We start from the raw sequence: 23,298 nt of genomic DNA on the forward strand, positions 1-23,298 counted from the left end.
TCATCGGCCTAAAAACAAAACAAAACGATCCTCCATTGAGACGCATTCAAAATTTAGGATATGTTTTTTTTTTTTTTTTTTTTTTTTACATTGTGTGTATTTGTTTAAATCTATCATTTAGAGAAATTGTTACTCGAGATACAAATGAAAAAATCTATAGCAAATAATTATATATATATTTTTTTCAAAACCGAAAGATTGGTTAATCTGTTATAGCGCTGAGAAAAGTAACATCAATCACATGACCACACTTGTACTTCAGTGGCAGACTGATGAATGACTTTAATAGACGTTGAATTAATAATAGGCCTAATATAATATTACATATCATTATTATATATTTATTATTACATAATATCATGGTATTATATTATATCTATGGAAATTTACCGGGCCGTTTCCTTTCGTTTCGGCCTACAAATTGACGTCATAACTGAAAAGCCATAGGTAAAAACTACATATCCCATAAACCCAACAACTTTGCTTCTGTTCATTTTATTTGATACAATTGAATCACTAATTTTAATCTGAATATTCTCATTTTAATCATTTGACTGTAAGCCATTTTTATTGGTATAGTTCTGTTGGTATATTTCTTAAAAGTGGTTTATATTTTCAAACTTTTCAATAAACTTACATGGTACAAAATGGTGTAATGCACCCATGTGTTACTTAAGATATAATGTACAGTCAACCAGTCATTATTGCAATATGTTTAAAGTGCAACAGGCTATTTAATATATCAAGTATTTATGATGTTTAGAATCTAAACGAAAGTACTGTGACCAGTAGATGGCACAAGACACCAATCAGCTCATATCTGAACATATATATGCTATGTTTAGCATTTAATACCGTAAGTATAGCTGACAAACAGTCCTAATATCTTCTGCTGTGTCATCAGCAGTCATTAGTATTTCCACTCTGACTGACTTCCGCCATTTTAGCAGCACACATGTACTATATCACAAATATACAGGAGGCACATTAACATTAGTTATAGTGTATTAGATATTAATATAAGTTATTAGTATTAAGCGCCATAAACATCACAACATTGAATGTACAAGTATATTTATTATGGAATATAAAACTGTATAAAAGTATTAATATTTTTTATATTATATATAAATATGCACATCATATTTATGAAACAATAAATACATATTGAAAAAGTACACACATATTTAAAAGTATACACTTTATAAACTGTGGAAATTTGTCAGAAGTTACATATGTGAAGCCACGCCCCAAAAATCACGAACCAATCGTGGCCGTGTCCGCAGAGCCCCTTCTGGTCACGTGACTGGCAGCAGTATTTATGGAGATGGTCCGCGCTGGTATAAATGAACTCAAGGCGTGAAACGGAGTCTCTTTTATTGAAGTGTCACTGCTGTTCTGAGGGAGTCCGAGCTACAAAGTGGCTTTGACAAATATCAAGCATGGCAGGTATGTGACAGTGATTAACGTTACACTTTATAAATTAAACAGAGCTGTTTAAGTGTAAGGGTTACTGCAAAGCATCTGTAAATAGCTGTACGATTTATTTACATGTTATAATGTTGAGCTCTGTGCACTAATAAGGTTTTAAGGACTGTTCTTTGCATATGCATCACTATGGATGTAAAGTGTGTAATATATTTGTTTATATACTGGCATGATTACTTAATGCGAGTTTAAGATAATATTGTTATCCAGTTATTTTGGCACAACGCAGACTGCATTAAATATGTCCGAATTATGAACGCATTGTTCTTTGGAGTCGGATTTTTAAAGCGGTTCTGAACGATTCGTTGCTGAATCAGATTCAGGTTCTCGAGTCAACAGTTCACTGAACCGAGAACCGCCTTTTTTTGATCCGAGTTAACAATTTGATTCAGTCTTCTTATTTTGTGTGACTCGTAATGATTGTGAGCAGAGGAATCATTAAATGCCGAACAGGTTTTAATAGATGGCATTTCATTAAACCATGCAAAAACTTTTCAAATGAAACATTTAAAAAAATATTGTTTAATGCAAATTAGTTTCTAAATGCTCTTTTATGAGGCTACAAACTAAAAACAAACCCCTTTTAATACAATTTTTTTTGAAGAAAAACGTAACAATATGGTTTTTCTGGAATATTTTAGATCATATGCCAAGCAAAGTTTTAAAGGGATAGTTCACCCAAAAATGAAAATTTGATGTGTATCTGCTTTCCCCCAGGGCATCCAAGATGTAGGTGACTTTGTTTCTTCAGTAGAACACAAATGATGATTTTTAACTCCAACCGTCGCAGTCTGTCGGAAAAAAATGATGCATGTCAATGGGAACTCCATCTATAAGAGTAAAAAAAAAACATGCACAGACAAATCCAAATTAAACCCTGCGGCTCGTGACGACACATTGATATCCTAAGACACGAAACGATCGGTTTGTGCGAGAAACTGAATCGTATTTATATAATTTTTTACCTCTAATACACCACTATGTCCAACTGCCCTGCGCATCCAGTTAGTGAGGTCTGAATGCGCTCTGACAACGGAAGTGATGTCTCGCACTCATTGAAGCAAAGCGAGAGAGATCACTTCCGTCATCAGAGCGCGTTTTTTGACCTCACTAACCGGATGTGCAGGGCAGTTGGACATAGTGGTGTATTAGAGGTAAAAAATTATATAAATACTGTTCGTTTTCTCACACAAACCGATCGTTTCGTGTCTTAGGACATCAATGTGTCGTCACGAGCTGCAGTGTTTAATTTGGATTTGTCTGTCGTGTTTTTTAGACTCCTATTGATGGAGTTCCTATTTACACGCATTATTTGACTGACAGACTGCAAGGATTAGAGTTAAAAATCATCATTTGTGTTCTACTGAAGAAACAAAGTCACCTACATCTTGGATGCCCTGGGGGTAAGCAGATAAACATCAAATTTTCATTTTTGGGTGAACTATCCCTTTAAGGAACCATGACATGAAGTAAAAGAATCACTGAATCAGTTTTTGAATCAATTCATCAGTTTATGAATTGTTCAAATGAACCGATTCTTTGAATCAAATTAAAACTGAACAAAAATCTGTTTAATTCCTGCAAGGTAATGTGAAATTAAATTCATAAGATGTTGTCTGTCAGTCATGCCATGCCCATCTGTAACCCTCTCATTTCCTCAGCAGAACAGGCATTTGTCACTTTGGCTACGAACGATAGCTATGCAAGAGGAGCTCTGGTGCTCGGAAAATCCCTTAGGAACTACAAGACATCAAAAAAGCTGGTGGTGCTCATTGGACCCCATGTGTCCGATCAGTCAAGGTACAACATGTCAATTTCAGCCAGTATAGTAGTGTGTTGCAAACCCATCTGACTGTTTTTGAATGTTTTTAGGGCAGTGCTTCATAAGATCTATGATGAAGTCAGGCTGGTGGATGTGCTGGACAGTGGGGACACGGCACATTTGGCCATGATGAAGAGACCTGATCTGGGTGTCACATTCACCAAGCTGCACTGCTGGACTCTCACACACTACTCAAAATGTGTGTTTATGGATGCAGACACACTGGTGAGTGTTAAGTCAAGGTGTGCCTTGTCAAAACATGTATGAAGTATGTATAATGCAGTTAGTCTGTGTGGTTTGGTATGTCATTTGAATTACACTGTGCCTCATTAACTCAGTGTGTGAATGTATTCCTCTGCATTAGGTTTAACTTGTTTGACTTGCACTAAGCTGTGTAGGTTTCTCTACATTTTTTCAAAGTAATACAATTCAGATTTGTTTGTTTTTTTAACCCATAAGAGGCTGCATTTATCTGATCACAAATACAGTAATATTGTGAAATGTTATTACATCTTTAGATCCTTAGATCTTTTATTTTTTGTGGATTTTTTTTTTTCTTCTTAGGATTCTTTGACTAGAAAGTTTAAAAGTTATTTGGACTTTTCTCTTATGTGCACAAAAATTGACCACAAATATTTATTAAAGGATTAGTTCACTTTCAAATTAAATTTTCCTAATAATTTACTCACCCCCATGTCATCCAAGATGTTCATGTCTTTCTTTCTTCAGTCGAAAAGAAATTAAGGTTTTTGATGAAAACATTCCAGGATATTTTTCCATAAAGTGGACTACAGTGGAGCCCAAATGGTTGAAGGTTAAAATTAGTTTCAGTGCAGCTTCAAAGGGCTTTAAATGATACCAGACGAGGAATAAGGGTCTTATCTAGAGAAACCATCGCTCATTTTCAAAAAAAAAAAAAAAATTATATAAGTTTTAACCATAAACGCTCATCTTGAACTAGCTCTCTTCTTCTCTATTACAATTCTGGCAGTGTAGACACTGCTAAGTGTATTACTGCCCTCCACAGGTTAAAGTTTGAACTAATCGTTATATACTTGCGCTAGCATATTGTATATGACATTTTAGTTCAAACTTTGACCTGTGGAGGGCAGTAATACACTTGGTGTCTACACTGCTGGAATTCAAATAGAGAAGAAGAAGAGAACTTGTTCAAGATGAGCATATATGGTTAAAACATATAAAATTTTATTTCTTTATTTTTTTGGAAAATGAGCGATGGTTTCTCTAGATAAGACCCTTATTTCTCATCTGGGATCACTAGGAACTGTAATTTTGACCTTCAACCATTTGGAGGCCATTGAAGTCCACTATAAGGAGAATAATCCTGGAATGTTTTCATAAAAACCTTAATTTCTTTTCGACTGAAGAAAGAAAGACATGAACATCTTGGATGACATGGGGGGGTGAGTAAATTATCAGGAAATTTTCATTTGAAAGTGAACTAATCCTCTAAGCAAGTAAATTGGGCTAATTTTGTCTTCATGTTCACAGTTCTGATGACAAGTTTCAAACTTTTTTGTTTGCTGTAGGTGGTTTCAAACATAGATGAGCTGTTCGACAGAGAGGAGTTGTCTGCAGCGCCAGACCCCGGCTGGCCTGATTGTTTCAACTCTGGTGTGTTCGTGTTTCGCCCGTCCATTGAAACCTACGGCAAACTTCTGCAGTACTGCACAGAGCATGGCAGCTTTGATGGTACGTAAACCACCTGCATCATTCATTTTTGGGTGTGTCTGAGCTCTGAATTTGTAGTTTTCAATGCTATGTTGTTTTAAACATTTTAAAGAAGGTCCGTAAGTACTTCCATTGTAAAGGCCTGTTCACACCAAGAAAGAGAAATATAGCGACAATAACTATATTAGCATCCCCTTTCCAGAAGAAGGCGAAGCTTTAACAGCTCACGCTTCTGTTGCTCAACAACAACAAAGCTGGAGAATCTCACACAGCTAAAATGAGGATTGTCAGTAAAGGTGTTCAGCCTTACATTGTTCAAACCGGAGTCGACACTGATGGAGAGACTCAGGAAGAAGTTACAACTTTTAGAATGAAACTGGACGTTTCTGAATGGTTAGTGGATAAATTTATGTAGTTGCTGTGGAGTTGATTCAACTCATCCGCTAGCATGTGCCGTCATGTTAGTCTTTTGTGCAAATCCAATGTTGAATTGACCCTCGTTTGTGAAGCAGTCCGGCGTAACATGATGGCATGACAACAACACTCTACTACAACAACTCTTCCTCTTCTCTAAAGCAGCCCAACATGGCCTCACCCCCTTTTGTTGTGTGTTCTCGGGGGCGGGTTTATGTAGATTTTGGGGTTTGTGATGTCACCAACCCGGGAAGAAGCTCATTGTAGTCCCTACCAGCCGTTTGTTGTAGTCCTTAAAAAGCGATTTCTGTCAAAGAAAATATCTCCCTTTGCTTTGAACTTTGAGTTTTGTAACTTTGCAGATGTTGTTTAGGTTCAAACAGCAACATTACACACTAACTAAAGTTAAAAAAATGAAATCATAATCAAAGACCCCTTTAAAAGGAGAAATTCTGAAGAATGTTTCTGCTGCTCTTTTCCACACAATGAGAACTAAGCAAAAAGTTGCCATAGGCTGTATAGGCCAAAATGCTAAAAGGTTTAATAGAAGTAGTTCAAGTGACACTTTAATTTTAAATTAAATTCTGAATCTTTTGAATGTTGTGTTGGACGGCTGCGGACAGTGTAGGGCAAGATTTTTTGTGAATAGCAACTTAAATAGCAAATAGAAATTTCTGTGTTTGTCAAACAAAGTTATTGTATGATTTCAGAACACATTAAATATGATACATGTTAAATAGACCGCAGGTTTTCAAACCCTGGGTGCCACAAAGGAGTGCAAGGGTGTCTGTAGAAAAGTTTAGGAAAAAACTTATGTAAAATGATGTCCATTTATTTAATAAATAAATGTATTAAAATAAATAAAAAGATTAAATAAGATCATAAATAATTAGATTAAAATTAAATCAACAGTACAGCACTATAGTGAGTATAAAAATGTAATTGAAACTAAATGTTTACCAAATAATATTTTACATATATTTATCATATTCATTTTTCACAGAATTTTTACATGAAAATATATATATATAGTGCTGCCTTTTAAATTTTAGGGTGAGGATCCCTCACATAAAGATGATCATATCGACAACATTGTCAAAACGATCCCCCCCACATGGATCCGCGAAAACGACTAAAAATGCTCTATTCTGCTGCCAGGCCAGTAGTTGTTGATGTCACTGTGTAAAGAAACACTACGCGCATGTAGAGTGCTGCACAAGTCCTGAAAAGTGAAGCCAAAACATTTTGATGGCCCCCAGGTGGCTGGATGCAGTATAGCTCATGAACCCCGACCTCTCCATCTAATCGAATGGAACGAGAACAATCTAAACTACTGAACAACTAAAAAATCAAATTACACTTCAAATCATTTTTTTTTCCCAAAGATGGTTTCTGTCATTTTAGGTAGTTTTTATCACGCTGATATAATTTTGAGTGTTCGGTTTTGAAATAAAATGTTTGTGTTTAGTTATTTATTTGATGCTATTAAAACTGGGGTGTGACGTCTTGATTGACAGCTGAGATTGACAGATTCTCTGAGAGAAGTAGTCACTGAGGCACCAACAGAATTTTTTCGGGATTTTTGGGATTTGCGATGTAGTACACAATAACATGACGTACTATTTATTAGGACATAGCGTAATACATCATGGCGTAGGGTAGAACGTCATGGCATTGTGTACTACGTGGAAGTTAACTCTTTTTGGACATACATCGAACGTGTATGGCTGTTGCACTGGAAGCTCGTTATTTTCCTTTATAAAGTTTTAAATAAGGATATTTGTCTTACACAAATGCATTGATTTACTTCAGAAGGCCTTTATTAACATCCCGGAGCTGCGTGGAGTATGTTTTATGATTGATGGATGCACTTTTTTGGACTTAAAAATCTCATCCTCCAATCACCCCCATTATAAAGCTTGGAAGAGCCAGGAAATGTTTAATATAACTCAAATTGTGTTTGGCTGAAAGAAGAAAGTCCTATACTCCTAGGATGGCTTGAGGGTGAGTAAATTATGAGTAATTTTCATTTTTGGGTGAACTATCCCTTTAAATCTTCCCATATGTATCTCTCTGGTAATCAGGATGCTTATCAAGTACCCCGCCTGTAATCAAGGCCAGGCGTGGCTAAATAACCCGGCAGAGTTATTTTAGATAGTTATTGAATCTGAATGCATCTTCCTTATCATTCCACCTCTCCATTCCGGTCGAAAACATCATAATCACACACCCAGTAGTTTGATGTGTGCTCATCTTACACATAATGTCAGCACAATTAAGTTGCCCTTGCTTGTTTGCATCACAAAATTACCTCAAGCGAAAATGCCCAACAGAGCCTCCCGAGTATTGCCCAACACAGCTGGTTCATAAGCCCGGCAAGAGGAATTTGGCACAAGCACTCGTAGCAAACAAAAGCTCTTTCAAGGCAACCCTCTTTTTCCTTTTCTTTAGGAGCCAAGGGCCTTTTTCTACAGCCACCTCTTGGCAAAGTTGCTTGTTATGCAACTTTTATGGGTTTTAGTAATGTGGTAAAATGACTAACGGAACACGACTGTGCATGTTTCTTTTCCCCTTTGCTTTGTTTTTTTTTTTTTTTTTTACCCATTAGTTAATAAAATGCAGGACAAATAATTGTTTGCACATGCCAGCTTGTGTGAGTGACTTTCAGGAAACTGATGTATTGGTGTAAGTTTTCAGCTTGACGACACAGTGAACCCATTCTTGCGTGTCTGGCTGAGAGTTTGAGTCTGACCGTCGAGTAACCAATTAGATTGCTGCGTTGTGAGGGAGGGCTCTGGTGCACTTTCTGAAATTAATTGACACTGCTTACATTATGGAGACTGGCATCTTTTCAAAAGCCCGATTGTTATGCTTTTGTTACTCCACAGAATCCAGTGGCTCTTTTGGGCTGTCATAAACAGGGTCTGCGCTTATTGCAGGCTCCATAGATGCTACACAATCTTCCCAGCTTGAGTTTTTGGTCTATTTTTGTGAAGTGACCATCCTCTGAACATCCTCTGGCCCTGTTTAATGACACCTCAATGCTCTAATGGAGTGGTAATTTGTAATGATTGCTTTATTTTTAGCAGGGCTAGTTTGTCTGTGGTTGTAACAGGGATAGCTTTAACTCTTGACTGTTGCCATGTTGTCTTACGGTATTCTCTGCTTAAAGGCACAATATGTGAAGATTTTTGGATTAAAATATCCAAAAACCACTATTAACGATGTTATATATAGTTGTTGACTTGTGTACTTACATTATCCCAAGAATGTTTTAATACAGAGAAATAAGATATTTTAACCAGGACACGGACCATGTCGCCTATCAGTGACATCATACCCGCGTTATCCTCGATTTCCGGTTTTATGGAAACCATAAATTATTTTATGTGAAACCATGGAAACACTAAAGACGCTTTAATATATAATGTGTTTTATTAGACAGGTGAGAAACTGTTCTATAGTAGTAAGATATTTCCACTCCCCTACCCCTTCGTTTTGTGCATTCACGTGAAGGGGTAGGGGTGTCTCTATTCTATTTTGGCTAGAGTGGTAGGGGTAAGGGGACGGGCCAGATAGCCCTTCAAACGAAGATTTTTCAGGACCACACTTCAAACGAAGGGGTATGAGAAATTTCCCTGCATACACAGACTACCGTGCTGCTAGAATGCGTGTAGTGTTCATGGTAGTGATATTTCCACTCAGGATCGAACACGTACTGTATGTGTTACCTGGATGCCAGTTTCTCAGTAGCTTGCTAAACATGCTATTTGAATGATGTGAACACAAATGAGTGATACAGTTAAAAGAAATATCTGAAGAAATATATCATCCTTCATAGCGCAGTCGCTATTTGCATTTCGTATGGTCTGTAAACTCTTACGTTACCAGGGCAACAACTGACTCGTTTGTATTACATTGCAAAGAGCAGCACCACAGTAGAAAACAAAACCATATCCGTACCGGCTCGGCACAAAATGCAATGGTTAAACAGCTTGGCCCTTCGAGTTTCCTTCGCCAGTCTTGGGAAACTCGAAGGCTCATACGTTTTCGAACTGAAACCGATCGCCGTCCAAAATACAGCGGAAAACAAAGTTGGGAGTGAATAATCTGTTAAACATGCTCGTGCACTTCATTGCTGTTCATACTGGTTAAATGTTACAGGACACTAATAAAAGAAACTAGGCATGATGACACGTGTAATGGTGTAGTAGTGGTGTCCCATTTCTAAAGGGGAATATTTTCACCCCTACACCTTGCCACTCTGTTTCAAGGGGTAAGGGGAAGGGCAAAGGGGTATAAAAAAAGTTGGGATTGGGTCTAAGTCTTGTTGTTTAAATCTCGATTTCTTGATTTACCGTGAGTACCATGTTTTACCATGACTAATATCGATCTATCTTACTGAAGTGTGCAACAAGTGTCTCATAGCAGCCTCTGAGTGAACGCAGAGTTGCACTATAATAACTTTCAACACACAAATGTATCTAATATGATAAACAGCGCTGTGTTACCCCACATACACATTACCGGAAGAAGCGGAAGCGGTGACTGTGACATAATAAAAGCTCCACTGCTCTCTGAGTCGTGTGTCGCACTCGTCTCTCATAAGCAATCGCTCCAGCAGCCTCGTTCCGCTCCAACACCCTGCATCATTCTACAGTAATGTTAATAAATCTTTAATACATTAGCTCATCCATGAAAATGATTTCTGTCCGAGTCCCATCGGATTCTTTTCCAATGACTGTATGATTCTGCGAAATCAAGGTGTCATTAAGCTACACCTTGGTTTTGAATAAGCGACCTCTAGCGGCAGAAATTTACATATTGTGCCTTTAATGAAACTAAGAGTTTGGGAAGGGAAGAAACTAAGAAATTAGAGTTCACATTTCGGATAGAAAATGTGAATTATGCTTTTCTATGAAACACAATGCTGGAGTGTTGGGGGTTTTAAACTAAAGAAATTCAAAGAGCAGTGAGTTATGTTTAGTGATAATCTCTGTGATAAGCAGTTTCAAGAGTGTTTTGTGTAAAGAAACCAGCAAAATCACCTCCGGTTTTGTTGGCCGTTCATTCAACTGGCATTCAGAGACAAAGCATTGGTGTGTTCTCTCATATACCCGCAGAGTGAAACAGGGCATCAAACAAGCATCTTTCCATTTCCTCATTTATTACAGTCAAGATGACCTGAGGCTATCATGTGGACTTGTTCTTATCCTCTGCCAATGTAAACCAGCGAAAGACTATGTACATTCCTGCACAGTTCAGATCATCCCATCAAAATGAACGCTTCAAGACTGCAGTAATGTTTGTAGAGCCACTTGCACAAGGAAAGCCCCGGGGGGGCGATTCTGAACTCTGTTTCTGGGCTTCTGATGGCACGCCCAAATAAACTGGCTGTGGATTGGTTTAGCTGGTAAACCAGCATGCTTTACAAGCACATTATTCTGAATGCTCCAGCATGTTGGTTAATCTGTTGTAGGCACGTAGCATTATTTGAGTTTCAAAAGCTCTTTTTTTTGGCTGGCAAAGAGGCTGCTGTATATGGTTTGTACTGACTATATTCATTTCCTCATATCGTGCACATGGCCTGTCCTGGAGCAAACATTCATGTGTTTTAGCGCAGAGGCTGGCAATAAATTCTGAGTGCAGTCCAGCTTAGCTCACACACAGGTCACTTTCAAACTCAGCAGCTGTTGGCCAGCACAGTGAATTTCGCTGTATTTTTGAGGCCCTTTTCACCCGGTAACGGTTCATGTATCCGTCCCGAACCGTCGGTATGGATGTCACGGTTCAGTGCATACAGTCAGATGACGAAAACAGTCGTTCACAGGCAATCCACACTCCAATCCAGAAAGGGAGCATGCGGTAATGCAACGCTGTATGCAAACCGCCACAACAGGAAAAAGAGCAGCAGAAGAACAGATTATCCATGCATAGATATGTTTACGTGTAATATCTCAACCAGTGATTTCAAAAGTGGAAAGACATCAATAAAATTGCTTGAGAATAATATTTCACGTAGCATTACATTTACATCAAGGCAAGTCATTTAGTGTCCACAGCATGTTAGTTTACTAGAGAAACGAACTCTAGAGGGGAACATTTCACTAAATATATGCACTATATTAGCTTATATATTCATTATATTTACTTTACCTGTTAGGCCATGTGTCCATCAAAGCATTTTTTCCAGCGGCTTGTGTATTTTTTCCAGTTGTTTTCAATAGGAGCGCCACATTTTTTTAAACGGTAGGAGCGTAACGAGGCGCTGAGCACCTTTTTCACGCTTAAGTGCTGAGCGCTCTGTGTATTTACCAGTCACCTCAAGTTGAAGAATGTTCAACTTGGAGTAAAACGCTGCGCTCATCACTGTAACTTTTTAGCCAGATGTCCAATCAGAGTTGAGGAGGGGCGGGTCAAATACAACACCGACCAACTGTCACAACTTTCCTTGCTGTACAACGACATCAACAAGCAGAGAACGGAACAAAATGGATGAGAAATTAATATTGCTGGTCTCTGAACATACATAGCAAGTACTCTACATTCTGTTGACATTTTTAGTCTGAAACAAATTATCTGCGAATCAGTTATAAGCAACAGTGCCGTGGATATATATACTTTAGTATGTCTTAACTATTTAATATATGTTTAAATACATTTGTCATGAAAACTAAGTTATGACCGTAACTATGTAAGTGATTATATTTAAAAAATGAATTGTCCATCATGAAACCGCCATGTTTGTGTACTGTTACTCCCCTAGTGGATTCAGAATTGAAGTAACTGGATTTTGCCTGCGAAATTCCACCAAGCAGCAGTACATGCTATGTACAATTCATCCATGCATGTGAATCTTTATAATTAGAATATCATGTTTCAGTGAGATGTCAGGCTTCCCTCTGGTGACATACGCATGCAGGATTTTTCCAATCATTTTGTACATATAAATCCCTCCTCTTTCTTAGGGTATGTTTACACAACTACGATGTATTAAAAACAGAAAAGTTTTTCCTTTGTTTTTCGCGTACAGACGTTGTCAAAACGATCCCCGTTTGTCAAAACGGATCAGTGAAAATGATTAAAATACGCTGTATTCTGCTGGCAGGCCAGTAGGTGGCGATGTCACTTTGTAAAGAAACACTATGCGCTTATAGTCTGAACATGTAATATGCATGCCCATGACATCACCATTTTCACAAATTGTTTGGTGGTTGCCTAGGGTGTTATTTAAATTCAGATCTGCTTCCATCCAAACAACAACTGATCAATAAAATAAAGACCAAGCCTTTTTACTTTTTCAAAAATCTGTTTTACTCAAGTGTACATCACAATAAGGAAGATCTATCGCTACTTCTGTTTCATTGACTGCATTTGAAAATGTCGCGTCAGTTGCGCTTTTTTCATAAGGTGAATAGGGAAGGCTTAGGACATAGCATAAGTATTTTGAACTGCGAGAGGCGTTACACTTTCTTTGTAACCTGAATATGGAAGGTGGTCTGGTGGAGGCTAGATATTTTACTTCATAACTTGTTAAATATGGATATTTTTCTTACACAAATGCATCACTTCACTTCAGCAGGCCTTTATTAAGCCCCCATAACTGTGTGTGTAGTACGTTTATGGTGGATGAATACACTTTCTTGAGCTTCAAATTCGTTGCCCCATTCACTGCCATTATAAAGCTTGGATGCATCAAGATATTTATTAATATAACTCCGATTGTGTTCATCAGAAAGAAGAAAGTCATCTAGGATGGCTTGAGGGTGAGTAAATCTTGGGGTAATTTTCATTTTAAAGTGAATTAATCCTTTAATGTTAACCAGCTATCTGCGTGTCTTCGGGAGCGCTATTAATATTACCCATGTCCTCCTGGATTCTGTGTCTCCTACCGACTGTACAGCAGACACATGATCTCAATAAATGCTGATTAAACAGCCTTTCAGTGTTTGTATGTGTCATGCTGTAACATGTATAGCCATGTCTCTGTGTCATGTGTGTCCTTGGTGACCTTTGAGCAAGCATGCAAGAACTAGGCTGCTCTTTCTGACCGTGACCTTTTTAGATACGTAGTAGGGTCTTTTTTCAACTAGTAAGCACCTGGGCACATTCCTTGTACTGGAGTAAAGATGCTAACTGGTGTTCATATTTTTTGAATTTCCCTGCTATAAAATGTAAAAATAGCCATCCTACACTGCTGAGTATCACAGAACTTACTTGTCTTTGTTTGCTAATTGGATTTCAGGCAAGTTTTTTTTTTTTTCATCACTTGGGGCACAACATGCTATAATCAATGCCATTGTTTGGAGCTGTATCTCAACACACTCATTTTCACTCACTGTCCTCATTCACTATGTAGTCCACAGTTTTGGACACCGTATGCCTCTGTCTTCCCTCACTGACAGCTACTCTGAACAAACGCATCAGATATCATTATATACAAAATGACAGTGTGAACAGTAGGAGGTTATTATAACAACTTATAAACAACCAAAAACACTACTAAAGAATACCTTATCAACCCCATAGCAAAAGCCTGACATAACATAACACCAAAAAGAATTCAAACTGTAACTTTTATACCTGATTTTGTTTTATACACTCTAAAAAATATAGGTTCTAAAAGGGGGTTTTCGCAGCGATGCCTTAAAAGAGCCAGTCTGATTTCCACAAATAACCTTTCTTAGTGCAAAGAATATATAAATGATAAACTTTTTCCACTATAAAGAAACTTTTGTGCAATGGAAAGGTTCCATGGACGTTAAAGGTTCTTCATGGAACCATAGATGCCAATAAAGAACCTTTATTTTGAATATTGTACTACATTTTTTTCCCCCTTTATTTATTTATTTATTTATTTATTTTTTATTTTTTTGTTACAATGCAGTTTTAAATTCCTTTTAAAAAATATAATAAATAAATAAAAATACTGTGCCTCTGTGGTACTTTCAACAGATCAATCACATTTGTTTGTTTGCCTATTTGGTTTTTTAAGTTGTTTATTTTATTTTATTTTATTTTATTTTATTTTATTTATTTATTTATTTATTTATTTATTTATTTATTTATTTATTTATTTATTTATTTATTTATTTATGTATTTATTTTATTTATTTATTTATTTATTTACATTATTTATTTGTTCTATTTATTCATTCTATTCATTCATTCTATTCATTTAATTGTTTTTTTTATTCATTTTAATTGTTTTTATTATGTTATTTAATTATTCATTTTAGTTATTTATTCATTTAATAGTTTATTTAATTGTTTATATTTTGTTAATTATTTGTATTTTGTTGTTTATTTGTTCATAATTTAATTATTCAATTTTATTGTTATTTATATATTTATTACTTAATTCCTTTTTATTTATTTAATTAATTATTAATTTTAGTTGTTTGTTTTAATTTTTATTTATTTATTTATTTCAATTTAAATTCATTTGTCTATTTTTAAGTTGTTAATTTGATTTATTTTAATGTTTATATTTAATTATTTATTCATTTAATAGTTTTAATAGTTTATATTTTGTTAATTATTTGTATTTAATTATTTTTTTCATATTTATTTGTTTAGTCATTTTATTGTTTATTATATTATTCATTATTTATTTAATTCTTTTGTTTATTATGTATTTATTTTAGATATTTGTTTTCATTTAATCATTCATTTATTTTATTAATTTGTTTAATCAATTATTTTTTATTAATTCATTAATTTGTTTGTTTGTTTATATATTTATCGCAATTATACTTGGTGACACTAGTGGTGCAGAAATGACACGCTTATGCTTTAAATGCTTAAACTTAAGGACTTAATTGTGTTTACAGTGTTCTAACTTATATTGATAAATGAAATAGAGCCAAATCCATTTTGTGTGACATTATTTAGTAATTTGTTTGTCCAACAGGAGGGGACCAAGGAGTTCTGAACGGCTTCTTCAGTGACTGGGCAACAGCTGACATCACAAAACACCTTCCTTTCATCTATAACATGAGCAGCATAGCCATCTACACATACCTTCCTGCTTTTAAACAGTAAGTGTGACTCCTTGACTTCATCAGCGGCCCTGTTTGACACTCTATCACTGATGTTGGCATGTGCTGGCCTTTAGGATGGGACAGTAAGAGGATATACACACGAGTCACATGAAGACTGCTTATGCCGTTAACATCAGGTTACAGGAGCTGAGGAAGGAAGAGTGTGAGACGGGGCTGAGAGTGTCAGAAAAATCATTTCAGGACACACTCTCTCTAATTTGAAAATGTTTTCAGCTGCCAGTAGTAATAGTATTCATAGTATTTTTAGCTCAGTTTTACACCATTTACCATATTTAAATCCATTTAGCTGATTTTAACCCACAGACAAATGTGAAGAAAAGTGAGAGCAGATTTCAGTCTGGCCATTTAACCAGTTAAATCCTGATGCATTAACTTGACCTTCAAAGCAATAAACACATTTTATTTTCGTCCCAACATCTAAGTGCATTCATAAACCTTATGGACACCTACTATCATACAAGAATACATGCTAAACTCTATTTAGGGGCCAGATTTACTAAACAGGGCAAATTAGAGTGAGACCGCAATCCCATAAAAGCACAGATGAGAGTGGAAAATTCTGCAGATGATCTAATGACAATGCGCAAATTAAAGTATTTCTAGAACAGTTACAGGTCATTTTCACTGCATGTCTTTAGTAAATCCTGACAGTAGTAACCTTTCGAAAGGGAACTCGCGCCTCCAGCATATCCGGTGTCTGCAGCATTCTAAAACTCGACAATAAGCTTTTTTTAACATGACAATAAGCTTGACATTCACTATGACGTCATTACTGGTGCGTCCATGAGTATAAAAGGGCACCTGTGAAATACGTCATCCTCTTTCTTGTCTTCAGGAGACTGTTTATTTGTTCATGAGTTAGACACGTGCATTTAGCTCCTGAGGAAGCTGAATGCTCACACTGAATGGATTTCTCAATGAAAAGCTCTGTTTGCACCATCCCTATTCTTGAGGGATGTAGGACACTCATTTGGGTGGAATGCTGTCTTCTTTTCGAGCAAGCTGGATGCGCTAGGTATGATGCATTCACTAGACTGACTACAAGAGACAAAGGATCTTTTGACTTTCTGTTCTCTCCTGAGGGATAGTAGCATGAGTGTGTTCAGCTCTTGAAGTAGTTTATAGGAATTTACTCATAGCAGTGCATTCGTGTCTGATCCCTATTCTCAGTGATAGAATCTGTCGTTTGAACTAGTGTGCTTGAGGTTAAATGCACGCTTTTTGCTGATGTGGTCGCAGTAATTGGTTCCACCCGGGCTTGACTCTCTCTTAAGGGGTGAGAGTTGAACGCCTGCACCCCGTAGCTCAGGTCCCCACGAACTGCCATCACGGTGAGGCGGAATTGGGTGTGGGGGGTTGTAGGCAGAGCACGGGCGAGTCAAACAGGAAGTTTTCCTTTTTTTGGCTGCTCTTGTTGATTCAAGTAATACTATTGTTTTTGTTATTTATCTAATTCTGAGGAATTAGAGACAGAAAGGTGCTAGTTGTTATTATTATAACAATTAGGAGTTGTGGGAAGTTATAGCTTGCGGCAATGACAGATTAGATCTGATTTGGCTGTATGAGACAGATTTTGTAGAAAACAGTTTGTCTGTACATAACTGCCCTGCTCCTGTGAGCCTTCCTTTTTTTCCTTTGATCTCTATGCTGTGGCAGAGAGATCATAAGGGATTCCATATTCGGTGCGAAGCCTCCTTGAAATATGTAAGGATTGCGTGAGCATGGGAATGTGTCAATGCCTCCCTACTATTTCTCAGTAGCTGAGGCATCCTCATTGAAGGCTCTGACCCGGCCATTTGGATTTTTATGTTCTACTGAATGACAGGTTCAGTAAGCAGAAGTTGTGATTGCTGAGCCCTGCTTGGTTAGCAGTGTCAAGTTGTTGCCTTGTAAGCCTCCTTGATAATCTGTCTTGAGTGTAGGACGTTGTTAGGCCTCTTTGCTTTAGAGAGTCGTCATGCTGTGGTCTCCATCCTCAGAGCTCAGCTTGGCAGTTTGCTAGGTTGCTGGGCTCTCTATGAGCCTCCTTGGCTACTGCCTTTACAGTGAAGCGTTGATAGGCCTCTTCCCAGTATAGAGAGTCATTCTTCTCAGGCCTCTGCTCCCTAGAGCTCCAACTGAATAGCAGATCCGAGTTGTTTGGCTTTGTGAAGCCTCCTTGGTAAGCTGTTCTGTTCTGTGATGCGGTCTGAGAGTCGTCATGTTGAGGCCTCCGTCCTCAGAGCTCCACCACGCAGTGGTGCTGAGATGTTAGGCTTTCCGAGCCTCCTTGACCTCTGCCTTTAGGAAGCGCCATGGGCCTCCTCTCGTTATAGAGAGTTGTTTTGGCCTCCGCTACCTTGAGCTTCACCTGCATAACGGTGCAAGTTCTTAGGCTCCATCGAGCCTCCTTGGGAAGCTGATTTGGGCAACAAGACTTAGTGATGAACCCTCTCGTCTTGAAAATTGTCGCATGGAGGGGTTTTTCATCCTTTTTGGACCAGGTAGTGTTGCCAGGTTGTTAGGCTCTCTTTTAGCTTCGTTGGCTGTTGCTTTAGGACTGAAGCATTGTTAGGTTTCTTCTCACTATGAGAATCTTCCTGCTTTATAGATCAGCAGGCAATATTGTCAATTTGTTAGGGTTTGAGCCTCCTTGAGCCTCCTTGGCTACTGATAAAGAGTACTGTTAGCCCCTCTCTTTTAGAGAGACTTTTTAGCTGGAGGGCTGCTTCTCAGTGCACCGTCTGGGGCAGCAGCATCAACATCAAGTTGTTAGGTGCACTGCATGCCTTTTTGATGGGAGCTTGATGGGGTAACAATGCTGAGTCTCTCTTGAGCCTCCTCGGCTGCTCCCTTGGTAGACCAATGTTGGTCCTTCTCTTTCTAAGAAAATTGTACATTTAGGCCTCCGCTCCCCCAGAGCTCCACCTTTTTATGCAATTCTGAGTCGTAGGCTCTCTTAAGCCTCCTTGGGAGCTGCCCTGAGTATAGAACATAGTGAGGCCTCCTCTCGTCTTAGAGAGACAACATATTGAGGTCTCTGTTCTTGGAGCCAGAATTGAGCAGTAGCACTGAGTTGTAAGCTCTTTTCCTGAGCCTCCTCTGGTGCGCCTGGGTTGGGAGTACTTATTAACCATTGTCTGTTTGCTCCCCTGAGATCCATCTGCTATGTTAGTACCGGGTTGCTAGGCCTTGTATGAGGCCCCACTGACAGACATTGGATATAGCAAGGCCTCCTCTCTCTCTCTCTCTCTCTCTCTCTCTCTCTCTCTCTCTCTCTCTCTATCTCTCTCTCTTGTCCTTATGATAAGGCCTCCGTCCTCCAAGCTCAGCCAGGGGTTAAATTGCTAGGCTGTCTGTGAGCCTCCTTGGTCACTGCTCTTGAACTAGATTGTTGTTAGCCCTCCTCACTATGAGTCGTTCTATTAGAGGCCTCTGCTCCCCTGAGCTTCCGCCCATGATTGTGTCAAGCTTCCTGTCCCTGTTTTGTAGCCTCCTTGACAGGCGTAGGATGTAGAGTATTCCTCTTATGAGCTCATCCATAGACTAAGTGGTTAGGCTCTCTGTGAGCCTCATTAGGCTACTGCGAGTGTTGCTAGGCCTCCTCTTGGTACAGAGTTATCTTACTCCCTAGAGCTCCACTAGGACAGCACTTGCGAGTTGTAGGCTCTTTGTGAGCCTCCTTGCAAGATGTTCCTATACGTGGGCCATTGTTGTGGTCCCCTTATCAATTTAGAGAGTCGTCATACTGAGGCCTCCACTCCTAGAGCTCGGCTAGGAGGTAAGGTAGTATGTTAAGTTGTTAGGCTCTCTGGGAGCCTCCTTGGCTACTAACTTTAGTGTGAAATGTTGTTAGAATGCCTTTCATTATGAGAGTTGTTGTATTGAGGTACTGCCCTTGGGTTAGAGCATTGCTAGGCTTCTTGTTTGAGGGCTCCACTCTTCAGGGCTGTCTGAACACAAGTACTGAGTGTTAGGCTTTCTGTAAGCCCCCTTGGAATCCTGGCCTGAATATGAATGTCATCTCATCCTGTAAAGGCCTCCGTTCTTGAGATGCTCCGGTCTATGATTGCGTTGCTGGTGTGTACCTCAGGGATGAGGACTCCTTTTGAGTCCTTTGACTTGGCTCAGCCAATAGGGCACTCATCCTTTCAGCATGGCAATGTGGGTATTCCGTTCCCCATAGTGACCCCTAGGGGACACGGCGTGAGTTTCCTTACGAAAGGGAACATCTCAGGTTATGCATGTAACCATGGTTCCCTGAGAATAGGGAACAAGTTGCTGCGTCCCTTTGCCATGCTTTCGGTATTCCTACACGTCTCCTTCAAGAAGTGGATGACTTAATTCACAGGTGCCCTTTTATACTCATGGTCGCACCAGTAGTGACATCATAGGCTGCCGCCTGCCAATGTCAAGTTCATTGTTGTGTTTAAACTCATGCTTCAGACTCCGGATATGCTGGAGGCATTCCCCATAGCGACCCCTAGGGGATGCAGAGTCTCGTTCCCTATTCTCAGGAAACAATGGTTACATGTGTAACCTGAGACATTTTTTGATGTCAAAAGAGGGTGTGTGCTGGCACAAGCTGTTAGTAAATATGGCCCTTAATGTCTTTCTGTCCACAGATATGGTGCAAATGCAAAAGTCGTCCACTTCCTGGGACAGATGAAGCCATGGAGCTACACATACAACCCCACGCAGAGGAGCGTGCGAGGGGACGTGCAGGCGTCTTCTCACCCCAGCTTCCTCCTGGAGTGGTGGGCGCTGTTCAGTGGTGAGGTCGTGCCCATGCTGCTCAGAGAGTATGGAGACCAGCCCTTCTACTCCGGCTGTGAGGTCAGACCCCAGATAATATTATCAGATAATAAAATATCCCTTTCCTTGGTTCTTCATGGCCATGTCCCAATTTTCATACTTGCACAACATGCTGTTTTGTTGTTAAGATACATTGTTCACATTTTGTCATAAAAAAGTTTCATTTACATATTAGCATCTATCTAATTTGGTTTACTAAATCTAATTCAATAAAATTATGAATATCTATCTATCTATCTATCTATCTATCTATCTATCTATCTATCTATCTATCTATCTATCTATCTATCTATCTATCTATCTATCTATCTATCTATCTATCTATCTATCTATCTATCTATCTATCTATCTATCTATCTATCTATCTATCTATCTATCTAATCTACTTTTCCAGGTCTACAAATCACAACCTCATATTTCCAGGCTTTTCAAGACTGGGGGAATCCTGGTTCTTCAAAGAGGGGCATTTTGTTTGGGATTTACTGGATAAAAGAAATTGAAAATCTCTACCTGATAAAGTGTTTTAGAGCTTGGCATAACTACAAAAATATAAATTCATTTTAAATGTCAATATTTTGTTTGGGATGTACTGGACTTCTTCCAAACTCTACAGAACTTACCTTTTTTTATTAATTTAATGTTTTAATTGCCTGAATTCTTCTCTTGGCAACAGGAGGATGTTTCCGAGAGTGAGCAGGTCCAGCCCCTCATGTCCTCAGCGGAGCGCAAGCAGAGGTGGGAACAGGGCCAGGCCGACTACATGGGAATAGACTCTTTTGACAGCATTCAGAAAAAGCTTGATGCTTTCCTTAAATAAAAAGCCACAATTTTAAACACACTGAAATTCAGCTATGCAAGTGCGTCACATTGTGGTACGCTAACTCATCACACTCTTTGTCTTCTTTATACAAGCATTTATTGCCAGTTGCCTGGACTTTACCTTTGAATCTCTTGCAAAATGTGAATTCTAATATACTTAGCAATTTTATTGATTTATAAAGGGAGCTTTGGGCCACCGAAGTGTCAGCTTTCTCAAGCTCAAAGTTTCAATATTTGAATGGTGTACTCACCAGTGTTGCCAACAATTTTCAATGGAAAGTAGTTAAAGCCTGCTCAAAAAGTTGTTAAATGTCTCTAGATACACCAACTGTCGGCACTTTACATCTGTTTTCTCTCCTAATCTGTGCTCACATACACTGCGTCCAAAATCAAATACTTCTCTACTATATAGTATGTGAAAAACAGTATGCCAACAGAGTAGTATATCTGAATCCATAGTATTAGGTATAAAGTACATGAATGACCCACAACTTCCACAACTTCCGGTGTCAAGAGAAATTGAGAAACATTAATTTGAAATATGTAATTGAGAACTATACTGGAAACAAAAAACATACCTAATATAATATAAGCTAAGCTAGCAGGCTAATCGGGTAGATATATGCTATGCTAGCACATAAGCTAACTAAAAAAAGAGTAAGAATGAGAAATGCTTGATTTCACAACCTATAGCTTTAGTTATATACTAGAAAACATGTAATTTAAAAGATGTTAATGATCATTATAACGCATTTTAAACTATATTCAAACATGATTTTGCAGGAATTATAATCAGGTGCTAAAAATACTACCCATTAAAAGTTTGCTGAACCAATAGGATCACTCGGGGTCCTAAAGGAGACCCGATTCCTGGGGGAACTCGTTTTCTCACCACATTGGCGAGATTCTGAAGTATGCATTCGATGGACACTTTAATATCCCATGAGGCCACAGGAGAGGATTTATGAATGGCAGTGAAGTGATGCAACTGGCGTTGGTAGGTCACGTGACAGTAACAACATGGCGGATGTAGTACGTCCAAATTTCATTCATATTATCCACATTCATGCTATATTTAGATCGCTCATGAAGTAAGTTCAAATTCAAATACCTACTCAGACAGTATGTGATTTCGGACACAGAGATACTGTATTTTAATATAATATGTATAGCTGAATGTCAAAGAAAGCTGTTCTCATTTACAAATTTTCTGTCAGACAACAGAACGAGTGATACAGTGACTGACTACATGTTAACCAGCAGTCCCAAAAAGTCGCTAAAGGGGTGTGAAAAGTCGCTAATCTAGTGACAAAGTCTCATAATTAATAGTTCATCAAATTCACAGTGATGCAGAGATACTGTATTCAGCATTAGTATTCATCTGACCAATGAGGGGATGTTCATAACCCAGCTTTTATAAGGCTACTGATATGACTGGATTGTTCATCTCATGGTAGGGCACATACTTTTAAACATAAAGTATTCATTTTATATTTAGTGAATATAATGCATCTTCAACTTGATGCACATCTTGATGCCAATCTCAGCACGTAAATAAACCATGGTCCCATATGTAATTCTCTTTTAATAAAGATAAAAACTTTTCTTTTTCTCTATCTATTGTTTAATCTGTGCCTTAAAGGGTTAGTTCACCCAAAAATTACTCACCCTCATGCCATTCCACACCCGTAAGATTTTCGTTAATCTTCGGAACACAAATAGATAAAAGATATTTTTGGTGAAATCCGATGGCTCCGTGAGGCCTGCGTAGCCAGCAATGACATTTCCTCTCTCAAGATCCATTAATGTACTAAAAACATATTTAAATCAGTTCATGTGTCAAGAGACAAGAATATTTTTGGTGCGCCAAAAAAACTAAATTTCAAAGCTTCAGAGCGTTATGAATCAGCGTGTCGAATCATGATTCGGATCGCGTGTCAAACTTGCTGAAATCACGTGACTGTGGCGCTCTGAACCGCTGATTCATAACGCTCTGATGCTTCCTGAAGCAGTGTTTTGCTATGGAGGCCTCACTGAGCCATCGGATTTCAACAAAAATATCGTAATTTGTGTTCCGAAGATGAACGAAGGTCTTACGGGTGTGGAATGGCATGATGGTGAGTAACAAATGACATTATTTTCATTTTTGGGTGAACGAACCCTTTAATGTTTCACTTTTTAAAGGCTTGATGCTCTTGAATGTCA

General features: G+C 38.2%; 1 protein-coding gene across 2 annotated transcripts; it reads left to right on the forward strand.

The window, feature by feature from the left end:
• Nucleotides 1-1,292: 1,292 nt before the first annotated feature.
• Nucleotides 1,293-22,709, forward strand: gyg1b (glycogenin 1b). Of its 2 annotated transcripts, none has more exons than XM_048174845.1 (7): nt 1,293-1,449; nt 3,153-3,288; nt 3,361-3,535; nt 4,861-5,023; nt 15,330-15,456; nt 20,085-20,295; nt 20,948-22,709. In XM_048174845.1, exons 1-7 carry the CDS (start codon nt 1,443-1,445, stop codon nt 21,089-21,091), a joined length of 963 nt encoding a protein of 320 aa, XP_048030802.1. In that variant the 5' UTR covers nt 1,293-1,442; the 3' UTR covers nt 21,092-22,709. The 2 variants fall into 2 exon arrangements, with proteins under 2 accessions (XP_048030802.1, XP_048030801.1); XM_048174844.1 differs by having other exon boundaries at nt 1,302-1,449; nt 3,150-3,288.
• The last annotated feature ends 589 nt before the right edge of the window (nt 22,710-23,298 follow it).

This window comes from Megalobrama amblycephala, linkage group LG22, assembly GCF_018812025.1.
Source record: "Megalobrama amblycephala isolate DHTTF-2021 linkage group LG22, ASM1881202v1, whole genome shotgun sequence".
Lineage (NCBI taxonomy): Eukaryota > Metazoa > Chordata > Actinopteri > Cypriniformes > Xenocyprididae > Megalobrama > Megalobrama amblycephala.

Coding starts and splice junctions, on each gene's coding strand:
- gyg1b (XM_048174844.1), top strand. Junction 3,289..3,360: donor CATGTGTCCGATCAGTCAAG/GTACAACATGTC, acceptor GAATGTTTTTAG/GGCAGTGCTTCATAAGATCT. Junction 3,536..4,860: donor TTATGGATGCAGACACACTG/GTGAGTGTTAAG, acceptor TGTTTGCTGTAG/GTGGTTTCAAACATAGATGA.